Below are 16,645 nucleotides of genomic sequence, written 5' to 3' on the forward strand. Positions count from 1 at the left end.
ATGGTCTTTGCTCCAGCGTAACCAAAATTCTCCAGGAGAATAGAAAAGAAATGGGGATAGCAAAATAAATCAGGTGAAATTTTTCATGCCAAAAGAAAAGAAAATGAAAATGGCTAACTCATCGCTACTAAAAAGAAAGAGAAAAATCAAATGCCAAATCATTGCTTGTTGCTCTGGAGGAACTTGGGCCAGTTTTCGGCCTTGGGGATCTGAACGCGACCAATGTTCTCATCCAGATCAAGGATGAGCTTCAGGGCGTTTCTTGATCTCAGATATGGGAGAGGAGCCTTAGCACCTTGCATCCCGAGACCGGGCTCTACCTGTCCAGAGGGAGAAGGTTCGGGTTGGGTTCCAGGCATGGGAAGCATCTTCTGCAGAACCTCATAGGCCGCCAGGGTGAAACCGAATTGCGGGGAGGATCGGAGAATACGGGCAGGACCACCCTTGAAGAAAGCCTTGAATCCCTCGTCCTTGAGGATGGAAGTGGCACAGTGGCGCAGGCCTGTGTACTTGACCTCTCCTTTACGGGCCTCGACCTGCAGACGGGTCTTGATGACATCGCAAGGCGTTGTGAGGTAGGCAGCAGGCATACCGGCAATAGCACCGGCTGTGAGGAGCTGCACGACACCCAGCTTGTGGGTAGAAGACTCGCCGAACATTTCTGTCTTCAAGTGCGAGTAGGTGGGGAAGTAAATGGCGGAGAAGGGGACTAGAATCTGTGTCAGTTGTGATCCAAGTAGGAAGGAGGGATTTTGAGTTTTGCATACCATCACGCAGAAGGCACGCGCTGGCACCCTTGTATAGTCCCATCAATCCCAAGTTCTTGATAATCCAGAGAGCCGAGCGACGAGGGGCACCCTCGACAGTCTTGGCGATCTCACCCTGAACCTGCAGACGAATCTTGACGATTTCCAAGGGGTTGGTGAAAACCTGCGAAGTGATTAGAGTCTTGGACTTTGATAGAGGGGTCATGCTTCAAAACTTACAACTTGGCAAGCACCTGCAGTACCACCAGCGATAACCTCATGTCCATACCAGATCTTGCCATTTTCTTTGGTGAAGTATCCACGGACGAGGTCATTGACGGTAAGCTTGATAGCCTTCTCCGGAGCGACACCGATCAGTTGAGGGATGACACCGGAGTACAGGCCCAGAAATCCTTCATTTCGGATAACCTTCTTCGCGCAGTCAATAGAGTTGTTGTACAATCTCTCGCCAGGGCGGGAAGAACGCTGGTTTTGCATGCGCGTCTTGACAAGATCAATTGGGTAAACCATGAAGGCACCAAAAGCACCAGCAAGACTGCCAAGCGCAAAGTGGTGGACAGACTCCAGGACACCGTGCAGCAGCGATTTTCCGGCTTCAGCCGCCTTGTCTGCAGCACCTGATGCGGACGTAATAGCATGGCTAGCAACTGCGTATGGTGTGCGCCAAGAGGCATCAATGACCTTGGCGAAATCTTTCTGTGAGAGTCGTCCAGAAGGTGCATCCAATCCGGCGAAATGGAACAGAATGTCGGCTTCCATAGGAGTGAAGAGAGAGAAGCGCGTGGTACGGGCGGCCTCGTTTAGGAAATCGGTCCGAGTGATCTTGCCGTCATCGCTCTTCTGGGTGGCTTCGCGTACAACGACATCGATGATGTCCATCTCGCGCATGACGTTCTGGAAAGCACGGACAGTGGCGTAGGAGATCTTGGTACCTGCGGAGATGTTGCAAAGACTAGGCAGGTTTTCCAGGAGGTAGTCGGACAGCTTGTGTCGGGAGGTCTCGAGAATGATGCGCTGGAACTCCTGGGGCTCGATGTAGCCGTCGCCATCCTTGTCAAAAGAGTGGAAAGCTTGTCTGATACGCTCACCCTGCAAGCCGCGCAGCATCTGAGCAAACTGGGGGTAAGTCATGTCGTGTCGGCTCTTGGTCCGTCCCGTGTACAAAGAAGCCCATTCCGAATTCCAGTCGAAGGGGATAGCGTCACTGCTCTTGTTCAAGTTGTAAAGGTTCTGGAAGGTTTCCCACTTGACGGAGCCTGTTCGTTCGATATCAAACAGACGGAAAGCGATCTCGTACTCGGCGTCGGGCTTTGCGAGGAGATTCTCGAATGTCGCCCAGTCGGCGAGGTTGACCTGGCCTGTTCGCCGGGTGTCGGCGACTCTGAAGAGGATGCCATATTGCTCGCGTTTGATTTTGTGCTGTCAATTGCAGATGGATACATCAGCTTCTTGCGGTCTACAGGCAACGCGATGACACATTTTGCCAGAGCGGGGGTAGCGAGAAAGGTTGGCAGTGACTCACATAGTCTTCATGCTTGGGAGCAACAGCATTGATAAAGTCGTCCTCGTTCAAGTAGAATTCGCCGGTCGACTCATCTTTGCGAGCGTGGTGGAAGAAGTTGGTTTTGATCTGCTGCGACAGCTTAGGCTCCTCTGAGCTGCCCACCAGGGACTGCTTAACTGTCTCTTTGACACCGGCCATTGTGACGTTAAAAGAAGGAAACCACCAAAATTAAGAAAACCAATGCCTTGAAAGATGGACAGGAATTCCAAGGGGCCCAATGACACAGAATGGAGTACTCAACACCTGTGGCTAAGGGAAGCAGAGATTATGAAGGGGTTGGGTTGGGGGGAAGAGAAAATACAGTCAGTAGGTGTGTGGAGAAAGGAAATTAAACAGAAAGGAATGGATGGGGTTCTGGTCTAGTGATAACAGATCCCCCAAGATCGATGCTAGAAGAATATGAATAATACGAATGAGCAATGAGCAAAGACTAAGGATGTGCTGCACTGTAAACCATTGAAGACTTTTTTTTCTTTTCCCTCTTTTTGCCTCTTTTTATTTAATTTTTTCTGCCCTGGTCCCTTTGCTATTATTTATTATTACCACGGGTAATAAAACCCATCGTTTTGGCCACGCGAGTCACAAGCAAAGCCATGCCTCACCGCCCCTGGAGGGCTGGATTTACCCGTCGGACTTGGGGCCGATTTTCGTCCAGCTGAGCTGAGTGTCTCCGCAGTCTCCATCTAGTTCAGCTATGATTATCATCATCTTTCTTATTATTATTTATTCATCTCTGCTGTACATAGATAATTCAAATGAAGTTGAAGTTGTACTTGTTTGAGATTCATCTGATTGTCATATGTACGATAATCGCGGTTCATCCGACCCAAGGATGATATCCCACCAGGGGGGGAAATGGTTCCTTGGGAAAGGCCGTCCTGACAGAGTGAGCCACGGCAACTGCGGGACACACCCAATAAACTAACCCAAGCAGATTTGTTTCGATTTTGTTTCGATTCGGCTCACCTGAAAAGTTCGTTCTTTTACCTCGTTGGTGTTGTATCTAGTATGACATTGCATATTATGTTAATTGTCACGTTATATTGTACGTCTTGTACATACTTTATGTGTAGTTGTACTGCTGAGTGAACAGCTATCCAGTATGTATAACAGGGATCTAGCTACTACCACCTCCCTCCCCTGTCCAAACTACTGCATGATAAAAGATCTTTATTTCACATGACACTCTCATCTGACAGAAAAGTATCGGCCCGATATTTTCTCACTTACTCTACTCGATGTCTATCCCACCCTGCGCCCGCGAATCTCCGTTCCTCGTCGCCTTGTCGGTGCGGAGTCATGCGGGTCCGACAGAAAAAAAAAAGAAAAAGAAAATTGGAGAAATCCCGAGAGTGGCGGCCTGAGGCCTGAGGCAGAAAAGGGAAAAAATTGGAGAAGCCGCGAAAATTGCCCAATGGGTTTTTAATCCCGATCCGTTTTCTTTGCTTTTTTTTTTTTTTTCCTCTGCTGGTCTTTGTGGTGGATGCGGAGGAGACTCGTCCGTGCTGGATGTGCAGTACTTATACTACTATGGGTGGTACCTACAGTATGGCTGTTCATGCTGAGTATCTACAATATCGTTGTACAGTCTTCAGAAGAATGCTTCAGTGAAGTCGATGGGCATTCCTTACTCTAAACAGGTTATGAAGCACAAGTCAGTTGATGAAGATGGCATATCACAACAATGTAGGTGTGACAGATGTAAGGAGGATCGCATCATCGATGCCTAGAATCCAAGGCAGACCTGGGTGTCGATTATGGTTAAACCTTCCCATTCAGGAAGAGAACTCCATAGGTACAGTAAAACCAGGCTGATTTTTAATTTAATTCTGGAGATGATATCGAAAATCGGCTAGACTATTCAGGATGGCAATCTGCACGTCAGACATATTTATAGTGCTCAACCGGAATAACCGGCTCGTATATATATGAGTAGGGCTATTCTTCACTAGCTGAGTCGATCATTGTACAGTCCTGTCATCGACATCTTTATCTGGCTGTTTTTGACCTTCATGTATCTCCTCGGGTTTCTTAAGACAGAGCACTTTGAACAAGACTCTCTCCACAGGCAGCAGGATTAAAATGAAACGGTTCAGCCTGTATGCGACAGCAATCACACAAGCCCCAACCACAGCATCCAGGATAAAATGGTTCGCCGTCGCAACGATAGTCGTCAGCATCATCATCGGCCACAGAGGCGCAATGACCTTGAGAATCCGGTGCGGACTGAATCTGATCAAACAAAACGCAATGAAAAGCGAGTTTCCAAAATGCAGCGACGGCATCGCTGCGATGGTAAGCTGGAATTTATTGTGCGTCCAGGAAGACCCGGACTTGTTGTCATGTAGGACATCGACGAAGCCGTATTCCTTGGGCAGCAGCCGAGGGGGCGAGCATCGCCACGCAGTAAATATCACGAATGCGATGGCATTTTCGAGAGCCAACGTGCGTCTAATGCCCTGGTACTGGCCGCGTGGGAGGCAGGTGTAGCAATAAACCAGAAAAACGACGCCCAGGGCAATGTGCGAGTAGTAGATCTGGGCGAGGATATCCATCAACCATGGTGCTCGGTTAAGCACGAACCGTTGAACGGATAGCTCAATGTCGATGTGAAGAAACCGTTCCACAGAGAGGATCTGGATGGCATGTTGTTGAGCACCGTCAAATATGGCCGTGTGCCCATCAATTGCTCTCGCAGAAACAGCCCGCAACCCTTGATAGATCTAATATGTCGTCATAGGTTAGCTTCACTGCCAGTGACGTTGAGAGTGGAGTTGACCATGCATTACCCAGTATGTGAGCAACCAGTACCATATCTCGATCAAGAATGGGAAATAAGCCAAAAACCGCGACTGAATCGTCAAACGTGACTCCGTCCGGGCTTCCCGGTTGGAATCTTCGGATGCATCGCTTTCTCTTGTTTCCTCTCTCAGCAAGGGGGTCTCAGGTCCGATGGGTAGTCGTAGCTTGTTGGAGCTCTTGCGTCTGTTGATGAGGGTTCCGACGGTGAAGACGAGAACAATCGCTGTTACACAAGGCTGTCAGAACAGGTACCTCAATGTGACATGGTCAGGTTGTCGCAGTCAACATACCAAGTGGTTCGAGGATATTTTTCACTTTCCCCATTGCACTGAGTATCAGTTGATAAACAAAAGCACGGGGCGTTCGTGGTTGGGTTGTTCGAAACTCAAGCTGGCAGCAATATAAAAGAAGACTGCCAAGTCACCAGCATATTCTGTCGCGGCGAGAGGAAACAAAGAAAGGTGGAGTTTGCGAGACAAGCGGCGGTCAATCAATAAACAACAATAGTTTTCGATAGTCTGTTGTCCAGAGATCCGGAAGATAGGCTAGAGATTATTTATGGCCGTGTGATGTATCGAGCAGATCGCACAGACACTATCGCATACTTATAATGAAATGAATGCTTTGAACATCAGAGACTCAGCCTTGTTGTCAGATGATTTGTGCTACGTCGACATCAATGCAAAGAGCCAATCATTTCTAATGCTGAAATTAGGAATTCGTAATCTCATCAAAGCCTTATGGATTTAGTGTGAAATATTTAGCTTGATATTGCACATCGGATCTACTGTGGATCGATATCATACTACTATCTCCTCAATTTAGAAAACTGCCACAACCGTCATCTCCGGAACGCGCCGGCATGCATCACGCTGGGGAACACAAGCCTCGCAGAAAGCCAAGTTGAAGTAACCGTTTTGATTAGCTATCTAGAGCAATAAAACTCCTCGTGCCTTGATATTATGCCCAGTGTGAAAGGCCCAAGGGAATTTTAAAATGGTCCGGGGTTATTCAGGGCAGAGAGTTGTTGTCCAATATCCCCTCCATCATGTGACTTTCGATGTGTGCCTGATTTGTATGCAGGGGGCAGCATGACTTGACTATAGATACTTTCGATATGAGCTCTGAATGTTGATTACTTTGTTCTTTGAGTACTGTTTTGCAAGACTGTCTTGTTGCGCTAAAGTGGAAATATCCCATCCAAGACATGTCAGTAACTGTTCACTCTGAGATTGTGGGTATTGATGGACTAGTCCCCGAGTGATAGATATCGAAAAAGAAGGTATGGAACTCTCCCCTGTGATAACTCAAGTCTTTATCAAAACTAACAGATTATCAAAGAAAAAGATGCCGAGGGACTGATACCTTGGGTATATCAGCATGATCATGTTTCAAAGGAAAACTGCACAAGAAATTGGCCAAGAGACAAGGACGAATTTAGGGATTTTTTCTATCAACTCGATACCCTCCGTTTTCAGTTACAAGGGGTAGCAACATGGAAATCACAAGCACTTTGCAGCCAAGTGTTACCATTACATTGCCCAGGAAGAACTGGAGAGTGGCTACGAGAGAGTACTATACCAATTTTATCTGATCCCAGGGTATGATGCTGAGGGTACTGATGCAGTCTATTTATTTTAATCTCGAAGGCCTGGAAGAGCAAGGGTTCAAAATCCAGTAAGCCGTCTGACTTCCAGTCAAGATTATACCCATTGACAATCCTCTGGTTTCCCCACTGAATTCAAAAACAAATATGTGATTGGCAAAACGCGATATGCTGCTATACCAGAGGGTGCTGTCATGGTCGGTCCTCTGGAACAGCCCGTGCCAATCATCTCTTATGCTGGTGTATGTACAAACCTTTCCATTTCTTCTGCTAAAAAATTCAGTGGTTTGAAGGTCAGACTTGGGGTGAATTTGTGGGCGACATTCTCAGTATAATGCTAGGACAGCTTGCCAAAAACATCAAAATGGGTATCCAGGATCAGGAGGTTTTTGTCATGGGCTTCCATGGGATATATCTCTATATTGCCCGTGGATTCTTTACAGCCGACGTGATTTCCAGAGTCCATTTAAAGGGACTTCCAGAGAATGAGGACTTTGATCTGAAGTTTACACATGGCTATAACCTGTCTTTAAAGGACGATTGGGCTGCAGCCATGCATGCTTTTTCTAGGTTATTCCGATATTTATTAAATGGGAGAGCAGAAGTCGGTGCTTTGCAAGTGAATTTGCATAGAAATGCCGATTATACAGGGAAAGGAGTCTAATTGTCTCATCGAGAGTATGGGGCTTCCTGATGATTTGCAGGACTCAACCAAGGGACTATTTCTCACTTCCCCTCGATTGCTACAGTAACTGGAAGAAGAATTTTTCTCCCCGCTTCATATTTATGAGCGGTGTGAAGACGGACAGGATCCGAAGAGGTGAAGATGGCTGCATATTAATAGCACGGTGACTGTGATGCAGAGACTGGGGTATGGGCAATCACTGGCATCATCCTAGTTGGGCAGTCTAAATTCATATCATTCTGGCATTGGCCATCTTTAAGTTTTTAGATGGTGATGGATCCATCCCTGATGGCCAATTAGTATCAGTAGAAGCATTCAGAATACTTCGGTAGTATGGTTATGGCAGTACGGAGTAGGGGTGTTCCACTTCTTGTCTCTCATCAATTTCATCAAGATAATGGAAGCATTCTTTGAATCATCTTCTTCATTATCTTCGTTATGCAGACAATTCCATTAATCTGCTGCCACTATGATCAGATTCTGCAGCAGTCTGTCTGGGGTGTTGCAGAGTCTTTGGCTTCAACTTGCCACTCCAACACACCATGATCCATCACACATTCCACTCCCACTTTTAAGTTCTTTTTTGGGATGAACCTGCTGCCTCCCGTTTTCATTGGCCTTTCCAGCGTGATGGGAGGATGTGTCGTGCATCGTCTCGCAGCTCCTGGGCGCTTAGAGAGGCGACTGCAGTGGTTATTGGCTGTGGAGGGTGCATCCCCGCCTGTGCTCTCCCGTTCCCCTCTCTGTCGCTCGGATTCTCCCATCTTTTGCCCTCTTCCTCTGCTTCAATCTGAGACTCTGGGCTGTCCTTGGGCGACTATATAGCCGCGCATCTCCCTGGGCTGTCCTGCAACTTTTCTCTCTTTCTGACATTGTCTGTTTGAAGTTTTTCTAATTTTTCCCTTTCTGTTCTATTTTCATCTTAGAGTGGTTCGTTTGGCTGGCCCAAGCGCTTATCACTTTTCTTTTTCCACTACGTCAATAACTACATAATAGTCTCATTTTACACGTTGCGTGTTTATTTTTGTTTGGAAAGTCTTTGTTGACCAAAGTCTCCACTACACGTCGTCCTTATTTAATAACATTCCATCCATCCACTCAGCAGTCTCTACACATTGTTTATTCTTCAATCTTCAATTGCAACCTTCACAATGTTCGCTGCTCGTGCTGCCAAACCCAAGCTGTCCTTGTCCATCTCTACTGCCCAGACTTCCACCCGACCTTCGCTGTCGCTCAAGTCTCCCGGTCTGCCTCGCACTCCCATCTCTCCTGCTGCTGCTAGTCCTGGTGCTGCCAGATTCTCCTCGCTGCAGGTGCCTTCTTACGGGTACACCAACTCCTGCTCGTCCAAGAGCATCCTCAAGAAACAACCCGGCTCTTCTGGCTCAGCCAAGCACATCCAGTTCAAGGGCACCCCCGTCGTCCACGCCGTGACGCCAATTGAGAATCCCGAAGAATATTATGGCAACTACACCAAATTGTCGCGTGAAGAGCGACGATGGATAGTGCGCGAGTGAATCCCTGTCGATCCTTTCCGATGACAACAAAAACCACTTTAATTCAACCACGGGCGGATCGAGGAGTGCAAGGCCAGAGAGTCAGAGTCTGTCTGAGCCTGTATACCGCTCTTCTATGATGACCCACAGCCACGCCCGGCTTCGACTCCGGCTCGACAAGTCAATGTGCAGCAGTCTGGTTGCCAGGGCAGCTTTGATGGAACTGTCAATGCGGGATTTCGGATGATCAGGGCTGTTGCCACGCGAATGAACGCTTTGATGGAAATGAGGGCTGTATATGAAGACTATTATGATAATGACGTGATGATCATATTTTTGATGATTTAGCTTGACCAACTGAATGACAATCGTTCAATCGTTACACTATGAAGTACTCCGTAGCTATTTATATTCTATGGTAGATCAGCTTTTCAAACAGCAGTACTAGTACACCTGATACACAATATTCATAATAAACCAAGTCAGTTCATCTCATCCAGTATCATTCCAATCCTATTGCCCTTTTAGACATTAGGGCACCCTTTCAGGGCTTCCATGGCCCGTGCGCGATCCAAGATCTTTTCCGCCAAAGCAGCTTCTCTCCGCATGAAGCCGAAACAAACATCTCTTCCCATCCGCTCTCCAATGCTGAATTTGAGAACTTCTGCTGGGACCTTTCGTAGGTCCCTCGGCGCTATCGCAAAGAGGGACTTGTTCTCTCAATATAGGGGTCTGCTCACTCTTGCGATCGAAACATCTTGGTAAGGCCCGAGGATCGAGGATCAAAACTTAAGAGTTACTGGAAAGGTTTTGGCTAACTTTTTGTAATTACCCACTCTAGTGATGATACCTCGGTTGCGATTGTTGAAAAGAATAACCAGAATAATACCTCCGCCGGGACCGCAAAGGTCCATTTTCTTGAGAATGTGACGGCTGATTCGAGAGAATACCGTGGCATCCATCCGATCTTAGCCCTAGAGTCGCACCAGGAGAATCTCGCCAATCTAGTTCACAAGGCCCTATCTTACCTACCAGTGCCGACAGAAAATAAGAATGATAAATCTGCGTTGATACACTTGGGTGATGGGAAAGCTCGCCGAAGACCGGATTTCGTATCTGCTACTAGAGGTCCCGGGATGCGGTCCAATCTCTCTGTTGGGTTGGATACGGGGAAAGCGTTGTCGGTTGCGTGGCAGGTTCCGTTTGTTGGTGTTCACCATATGCAAGCGCATCTTCTTACTCCGCGGCTTGTGTCTTCGTTGAATCGAGATCAAACGACGTCGTCGGAGGCTACCACGCCTGAGTTTCCTTTCCTTTCTATTCTCGTCTCTGGTGGTCATTCGATTCTTGTCAAGTCGGCTTCGATTACAGAGCATGAGATTATGGCGTCTAGTGCTGACATTGCTGTTGGGGAATCCCTTGATAAATCGGCGAGAGAGATCCTCCCTGCCGATCTACTCCAGAATGCAAAGAGTACCATGTACGGCAAAGTGTTGGAACAGTTTGCCTTTCCAAACGGTAGCATCGACTACGCCGACTACCGCCCCCCAATGACTCGCGGAGAAGAACAAATCAAACATGAAAGCCCCTGGGGCTGGTCTCTGACTACCCCGTTCGCCAATACCCGCCATCTGCAATTCAGCTTTTCATCCATAGCAAGCGCCGTGACGAAACTGGTCTCTCTAAAAGAGAAAACTGGTCAGAGCATGTCCCACGAGGAGCGAGTTGCGCTGGCGCGCGAATCAATGCGCATCTGCTTCGAACATCTCGCCTCGCGAACCATCATCGCCCTCGAAGCCCTTCGTCAAAAGGATACTGGATCTGAAGAAATCAAGACTCTCGTCGTTAGCGGTGGCGTCGCCGCTAACCGCTTCCTCATGACGGTGCTCCGATCATTCCTCGATGTCCGCGGGTTCGGACATGTCGATATCGTCGCGCCCCCACCGTACCTGTGTACCGATAACGCGGCCATGATTGGATGGGCTGGGATTGAGATGTTCGAGGCGGGATGGCGGACGGATCTTAGCTGTCGTGCGCTCAGGAAGTGGACGCTTGATCCGCGGGCTGATGATGGTGGGGTTTTGGGCCCGAGTGGGTGGATGAAGATGTAAAAAGACCTTCCCTCCGGGTACCCTGCCAATGTACAGTATGTATACTACCTAGCGATACCCCATCCGTTGTAGTTGCCACTTCACTCTGTCTGTCATATGTATAATAGCTACGATATAGTATAATCAAACACATTCATAACGTATTTCATTGCATTTTCGTAAAAGTACCGAGAACAGACGTCAGAGGAATCCAACCGCAGTTACCCATAATGATATCCATTCTGTCCCTGGGATAAAAGAAAGCACACTACCTAAAATATATCTCTTTCCCATAAACCAGGGCCAACTAACCCTAACCCCCATCAGCGGACTCCGCACTGGGCCTCAAGCGTCTCCAGTCTGGTGGAATTAACTACACCAGTTAACTGCAGATATGAAACCCCTCTCAAGGCCGTCATTCGATACGAATGAAGGACATATTTAGGGTAATGGAGCTGCCATTGAACCCCTCCTCTCGCCTTGTCTCAGGAGAGAGCAAAAATCACTAGTATCGGTTGTTTGAGTACGTTTGTTCGCACAAAAAAAGAAAGTCATAATCGTAATCAACCTCCTGCGACGTTTCCGCCTTGTCGAAGGGTGGTTATTTGTTTGCGGAGTTCGAGAAAGAAGTCCTTTCCGTTGGCCATTGTGTTGGCTGTAGCTTGTTAATGAAGGCTCAACCAAATCATGGCCCGGGGGAATAAAGTTGTATATGTAACGTACGCTTCGACCCCCAAGGACCGCCGGCCTTGTTGTTATTCGCATCTTTTCCTGTGGGTTTGTAGATGGGTGTTTTCGCATCTGGTGTGGTCGTGTCAGTACGCTGAGTCTGATTTGGCGAGAAACGGGATTTTCATGTACCTCCTGGACCTGTGTGGCGATATCCTGTTAGCGAAGCGCTATTGGAAGTATTAGGGGGAATGCGATATACCTTTCCTGAGAGCTCTCTTTGCCTCTGCAGAGTTGAAGCCACGAACGGGTACATGCTCAAGGGCTGGTCCTGCAAGACCCTGCTCACGCGAATCTGCCCAGGCATTTCCCACATTCGCATTCTGACCACCGCGTGATCCAGCGCCCATTCCCCTGGGGCCGGATTGTCTCTGCGACGGTTGTCGACCTCCGCGCCATCTAGAGAAAACCACATGCAAGGTCAGGCACCCAAAAACAAAGTAGACGATAGACGAGGAATCATTGGAGAGTGATATCAAGCACTTACCGGTCTTCGCCAGGGCCGCTCATTTTGTGCAGTAAGTAGATTTGCTGGCACAGAAAACGAACCGAATAGCCTGTGAACAACAAGTTCCCACGAACTGTGAAGCTCCGCGTTGTTGGATGGGAATGGTGGAGTCTCCGCCTTGAGTGGTTCATTCATTCATTCCATTCGGCTGGCTTACTTAGTCCAGGAGCGGCTAGCGCCGAACGGTGACAGGTGATAACGGACAACTCCTCGCCTTCGCGTCAGTTCCCATCCCCTCGCCGTCGCTGTTGAGGGGGTTTCCGGTCCATTTCATTGTTGAATTATTGAATTTTCAAAGCTATGAGTTATATCTTTATTCTTTTCTGGTCTCCCTTTCCCTTACGATACGGCGCGATTTGAACTTGTTTTGACTGGAATTTGAAAGGCTGAGCTGCTCAGTTGGCTTTCAGACGACAAACACATCCCCCATTCACTCGTTTTCTCTCCTCTTCGCCCCCCTCTATTTATCGTGATATAATACATTAGGAACCCTGCGAAAAGAAGAACATGGCACCGCTTTCTACATCCAAGTTCCGGGCGCCTCCCGGCCGGCCGGCCAAAAACCGTCCAAAGATTTCACTCAAGGCATCAGACACCGAGGTCAGCAGCGAAGGTCCTCCGCCCAAGAAACGAAAATACGTCCCTGGTGGTCCTGGAGGAGGCGGGAGGTATATTGATATCTATGGGAAGGAAACGACACCGGCTCCGAAACCGAGTCCTATTCGACGTAGCTCGTCGGGTTCCCGGAGTCGTCCGCGAGAATCGAAGTCTCAGTCGGTTCAGGAACCTGTCCAGCCTGTGAATCCTGCCGAACCCGTTGATGCTGTTGAATCACCTGCTCAGCAGTCTATCAAGCCGCCCATTCAACTCCCCCCGCCACCCCCGCCTGTACCTGCAACACCACCGTCGGCACGGTTGAGAAGGGAGAAGAGTCAAAATCGTGGTCGCTACACTTCTTCGACGGCTGCTGCCCTTGCGCTACAACAGGGAGATGGTTACAAACCGCGAGAAGAGCGGGGTTGGGAGGAGTTTCACCCGGACCTGGATATTGAAGCCAAGTTTACGGTTTTCAGTTCAGAAGAGGTGGATGGCCCACGTCCGCCAGTCACGCCCGCCAATGCCGAACCCATCACGAGCGAGAAAGATACATTGGCTGAAATCATGCGCCTTCAAAATGAAGCCCCGTCTCCTACTCCTGTCAAGCGCCGCCCAGGGCGCCCTCCACGTCGTCCAGAGGCTATCCTCGCTGCTCTTCGTGCCCAGCATGATCCAAAGCCCGTTCCAGTTCCGCCTCCAGGTCCGAATCCCCGTGAGAGGCTAACGCTCCCGAAACCGTCGTTTCGGATACGGGATCCGTTCACTTTCTATGATCAACCTGGGGTTGGACAGCAGAACTATGTTGATCGCACAATGGCAAGCGTGGGATATCAAGAAAGCGATGTTTTCCTTCGTCATGACAGACAGATGGTCCGAATGGCGGAAGCGCAAGAAGACGATCTGGATACAATGCATTCGGTGGCCACGGATGGAGAAGTGAACGCTGCAGTGGGTAGAGTAGAGTATGATATGGACGAACAGGACGAAAAGTGGCTCGAAGATTACAACACAAAACGACGAGAGGACCAATTGGAACCCATTAAACCAGCGGTGTTTGAGATTACCATGACCAAAATCGAGAAAGAGTGGCATGCACTTGAGAAACGCATACCCAAACCGAATCCCAAGCCCCCGCAAACGCAACGCCCTCGTTCCAGCTCGGCAGCTGCTGTTAATGGAGAAATCACCGGACCAGGTGAAGAACAGGACACCAAGTGCGCTATCTGTGACGATGGCGATTGTGAAAATTCCAACGCCATTGTTTTCTGCGACGGGTGTGATTTGGCAGTGCATCAGGAGTGTTATGGTGTTCCTTTCATCCCCGAGGGCCAGTGGCTGTGTCGCAAGTGCCAGCTTATCGGAAGAGGGTCGGTCAATTGCATCTTCTGTCCGAATACCGAAGGTGCTTTCAAACAGACTACTACCTCGAAATGGTCACATCTACTCTGTGCTATTTGGATTCCGGAAGTGTCGATTGGCAACCCATCGCTGATGGAACCAATTACTGATATTGAAAAGGTGCCTAAGAGTCGTTGGAAGCTTCATTGCTACATCTGTCGGCAAAGAATGGGCTCCTCAATCCAATGTAGCAACAAGAATTGTTTCGTTGCATTCCATGTTACCTGCGCAAGGAGAGCGCAGCTATACTTGAAGATGAAGTCTGGCCATGGCACTCCTGCGATCATGGATTCTCATTTACTCAAGGCTTTCTGTGACAAGCATGTCCCTCCTGAGTGGCGGAGAGAGCACGGTACGGATGCTGCTACAGCAGATGCTATCGAATACTATCGGACTACCATGCAAGGTAGACAATGGGGTGATAGTCAAGCGACAGCTCTGTCATTAGAGCCATCCCACCCGTTAGGATGCGATCATGGAGATGACTTCGGCCAGAGGATGCATACACCACGAATAACTCTTACCGTCGGTGGTAACAAGCGGAAGCGAATTGCTGTACCCAAGACAATCTGGAAGCTACCATCTGGCGCTCCCGTTATACCCCAGGTTCTCCTGAATTCCGTTGCGGCCTCTCTTCAGCGCTTTACTGTTCGTCAGAGAAAGCAGTACGCGGAAGATGCATGTAAATACTGGACTCTCAAACGTGAAGCGCGACGAGGAGCAGCGCTTTTGAAGCGGCTGCAACTACAGCTCGAGACCTTCTCGTCCATGGAAATGACAAGAAGAGACTATGTGGCAATGGGAATTGCAGGAGGCAAGCGACTACAGCGACGCATCGAGTTTGGTGAGCGACTTCACCAGGATTTGGAAAACCTGAGGATGTTATGCGATCAAGTTAGGAATCGTGAAAGAGAGAAGTTGAAGGATGCGGAGATGCTCCGGAATGTTGTCGATACTGTCTACTTTCCTATATTCCCGCTCCTTTGGCCCATTCTTGAAAAGGCGCAGGGGTAAGCATTTATTTTCGCCTGAGCAAAATTGAGTCATTGCTAACTTTTTTTTATTTGCAGTCTCGATGGAAAGAGAATATTTAGGGAAGGGTTAATGTCTATACGGTCAAAAGTAGAACAACGATTCTACACATCAGTTGCAGCATTTTCGGCCGATCTGGCCGGCGTGTTCACATCAGAGATCGGAGTCCAGCCCGCCGGGGATACGGCCGAGCTTCAGATGCAGATCAGTGGGCGCGCTCCGGAACTCAGCTTAGAGCAGCGGGAAAAGCGAAAATTAGCAAAGCGGATCATTAAAGCTATTCAGCCTGGACTAGAAGACGCGATTAGGAAAGAAAGCGAGTTGAATCGCAAACCGTTTGAGAAGGAGTTGAAAGAACTAGACAATCTTCTTGAGCATAACGTCCTGTTTCGTCGAGACTCTTTTGTCGATTCCGCAGGGCCGGCCGGTGAAGATAGTCCTGAAAAAACCGACCTTCCGAACGGCACAGAGGAAAAGGTTGATGGTGACGAAGAGCCCGCAAAGTCAGAACTCCGGGAGGGGGCTCATGTCAACACTTTACCCGACCAGACAGGCGATACGGTTATGCCTGACGCTGACGCTGAAACGACTCATCCTCCTGAGCCTGCTGGGGAATCCCAAAAACAGGATGTCCCGACTACGGAGGCACCTGCCCCTGAGGCTCCTATGACTGAAACAGCCGCAGAGGCTCCAGCGCAAGAACCGCAGGAACCCGAGAATCCGAGTGCAGATGTTCCCTCTGCCACCGTGGAGTCTACTGGAGAAATTCAGCCGGCTGCGACCGAGGAAACCAAGAACGATAGCGATACCCCAGATGTTTCAGGCGAGCAGGCCGTGGCTCAGAAAGGGCCGCCGACGCCTCCATTGAGCTTCCAAGGGGATCAGCAGCTTCCATTGTCGCAAGGTGGTGTTCAGTGGTACATGCAGCCCTTTGATCCGGTGGGCACCACGATCCACGAGGAACGATGGACAGGACGAGATGTCATGCGCGGCATGAGTGAAGAGCTCAGTGAACTTGACGAGGAGGAATTGAAGGACTTAGTCGATGATGAAGTCGAAGGAACAACGACGAATGGAACAACAACGGCTGCTCCAGATGCTCCCGCAGCGGAAGAGGATGGGGTCAAAGTCCATCGCACTCGCAGACGGTGGCGTGGGTTTAAATGAGTTTCTGCTGTTTTAATTGCATGATGTGCATCTGTCATGATTTGATTCGCTCTTTTGCTTCGTTCTTTACTTTTTTTTTTTTTATTTTTTCCGTCACTCTGGGAAACAGGAAAGCCAGGCGTTTGTTTTCTTTTACTTGTTCTTTACTGGGAATTGGCGGGTTCAGCTTTCTTTGGTAGATTCCACTCGATAATAATGCATTCA

General features: G+C 48.9%; 7 protein-coding genes across 7 annotated transcripts; 4 read left to right on the top strand and 3 right to left on the bottom strand.

Annotated features, from left to right (window-relative positions):
- Positions 1–158: 158 nt before the first annotated feature.
- On the bottom strand, positions 159–2,469 carry ASPWEDRAFT_23840 (citrin; the record flags this gene model as incomplete). Its single annotated transcript, XM_040832536.1, has 4 exons — positions 159–709; positions 768–930; positions 987–2,186; positions 2,290–2,469. The coding sequence occupies 4 exons, from the start codon at positions 2,467–2,469 to the stop codon at positions 159–161; spliced, it is 2,094 nt and encodes a 697-aa protein (XP_040695454.1).
- A 1,719-nt stretch (positions 2,470–4,188) lies between these two features.
- On the bottom strand, positions 4,189–5,457 carry ASPWEDRAFT_48280 (phosphatase PAP2 family protein; the record flags this gene model as incomplete). The annotated part of the gene is made up of 4 exons (XM_040837086.1): positions 4,189–4,205; positions 4,340–5,054; positions 5,121–5,356; positions 5,424–5,457. 4 exons carry the CDS (start codon positions 5,455–5,457, stop codon positions 4,189–4,191), a joined length of 1,002 nt encoding a protein of 333 aa, XP_040695455.1.
- A 1,476-nt stretch (positions 5,458–6,933) lies between these two features.
- ASPWEDRAFT_179481 (uncharacterized protein) lies at positions 6,934–7,403 on the top strand (the record flags this gene model as incomplete). Its single annotated transcript, XM_040831796.1, has 2 exons — positions 6,934–6,981; positions 7,023–7,403. The coding sequence occupies 2 exons, from the start codon at positions 6,934–6,936 to the stop codon at positions 7,401–7,403; spliced, it is 429 nt and encodes a 142-aa protein (XP_040695456.1).
- Positions 7,404–8,329: 926 nt separating this feature from the next.
- Positions 8,330–9,208, top strand: ASPWEDRAFT_285981 (uncharacterized protein). The gene is made up of 2 exons (XM_040833161.1): positions 8,330–8,392; positions 8,499–9,208. Exon 2 carries the CDS (start codon positions 8,576–8,578, stop codon positions 8,939–8,941), a length of 366 nt encoding a protein of 121 aa, XP_040695457.1. The 5' UTR covers positions 8,330–8,392; positions 8,499–8,575; the 3' UTR covers positions 8,942–9,208.
- A 357-nt stretch (positions 9,209–9,565) lies between these two features.
- ASPWEDRAFT_100823 (uncharacterized protein) lies at positions 9,566–11,031 on the top strand (the record flags this gene model as incomplete). Its single annotated transcript, XM_040827335.1, has 2 exons — positions 9,566–9,681; positions 9,762–11,031. 2 exons carry the CDS (start codon positions 9,566–9,568, stop codon positions 11,029–11,031), a joined length of 1,386 nt encoding a protein of 461 aa, XP_040695458.1.
- Positions 11,032–11,303: 272 nt separating this feature from the next.
- Positions 11,304–12,242, bottom strand: ASPWEDRAFT_35388 (uncharacterized protein). Its single transcript, XM_040834219.1, has 4 exons — positions 11,940–12,242; positions 11,896–11,899; positions 11,734–11,814; positions 11,304–11,665 (listed from the first exon to the last, which is right to left on the bottom strand). The coding sequence occupies exons 1-4, from the start codon at positions 12,087–12,089 to the stop codon at positions 11,574–11,576; spliced, it is 327 nt and encodes a 108-aa protein (XP_040695459.1). The 5' UTR covers positions 12,090–12,242; the 3' UTR covers positions 11,304–11,573.
- A 245-nt stretch (positions 12,243–12,487) lies between these two features.
- On the top strand, positions 12,488–16,595 carry ASPWEDRAFT_56799 (putative PHD finger domain protein). The gene is made up of 2 exons (XM_040838307.1): positions 12,488–15,252; positions 15,313–16,595. Exons 1-2 carry the CDS (start codon positions 12,755–12,757, stop codon positions 16,439–16,441), a joined length of 3,627 nt encoding a protein of 1,208 aa, XP_040695460.1. The 5' UTR covers positions 12,488–12,754; the 3' UTR covers positions 16,442–16,595.
- Positions 16,596–16,645: the final 50 nt, after the last annotated feature.

This window comes from Aspergillus wentii, assembly GCF_001890725.1.
Source record: "Aspergillus wentii DTO 134E9 unplaced genomic scaffold ASPWEscaffold_1, whole genome shotgun sequence".
NCBI classification, from domain to species: domain Eukaryota; kingdom Fungi; phylum Ascomycota; class Eurotiomycetes; order Eurotiales; family Aspergillaceae; genus Aspergillus; species Aspergillus wentii.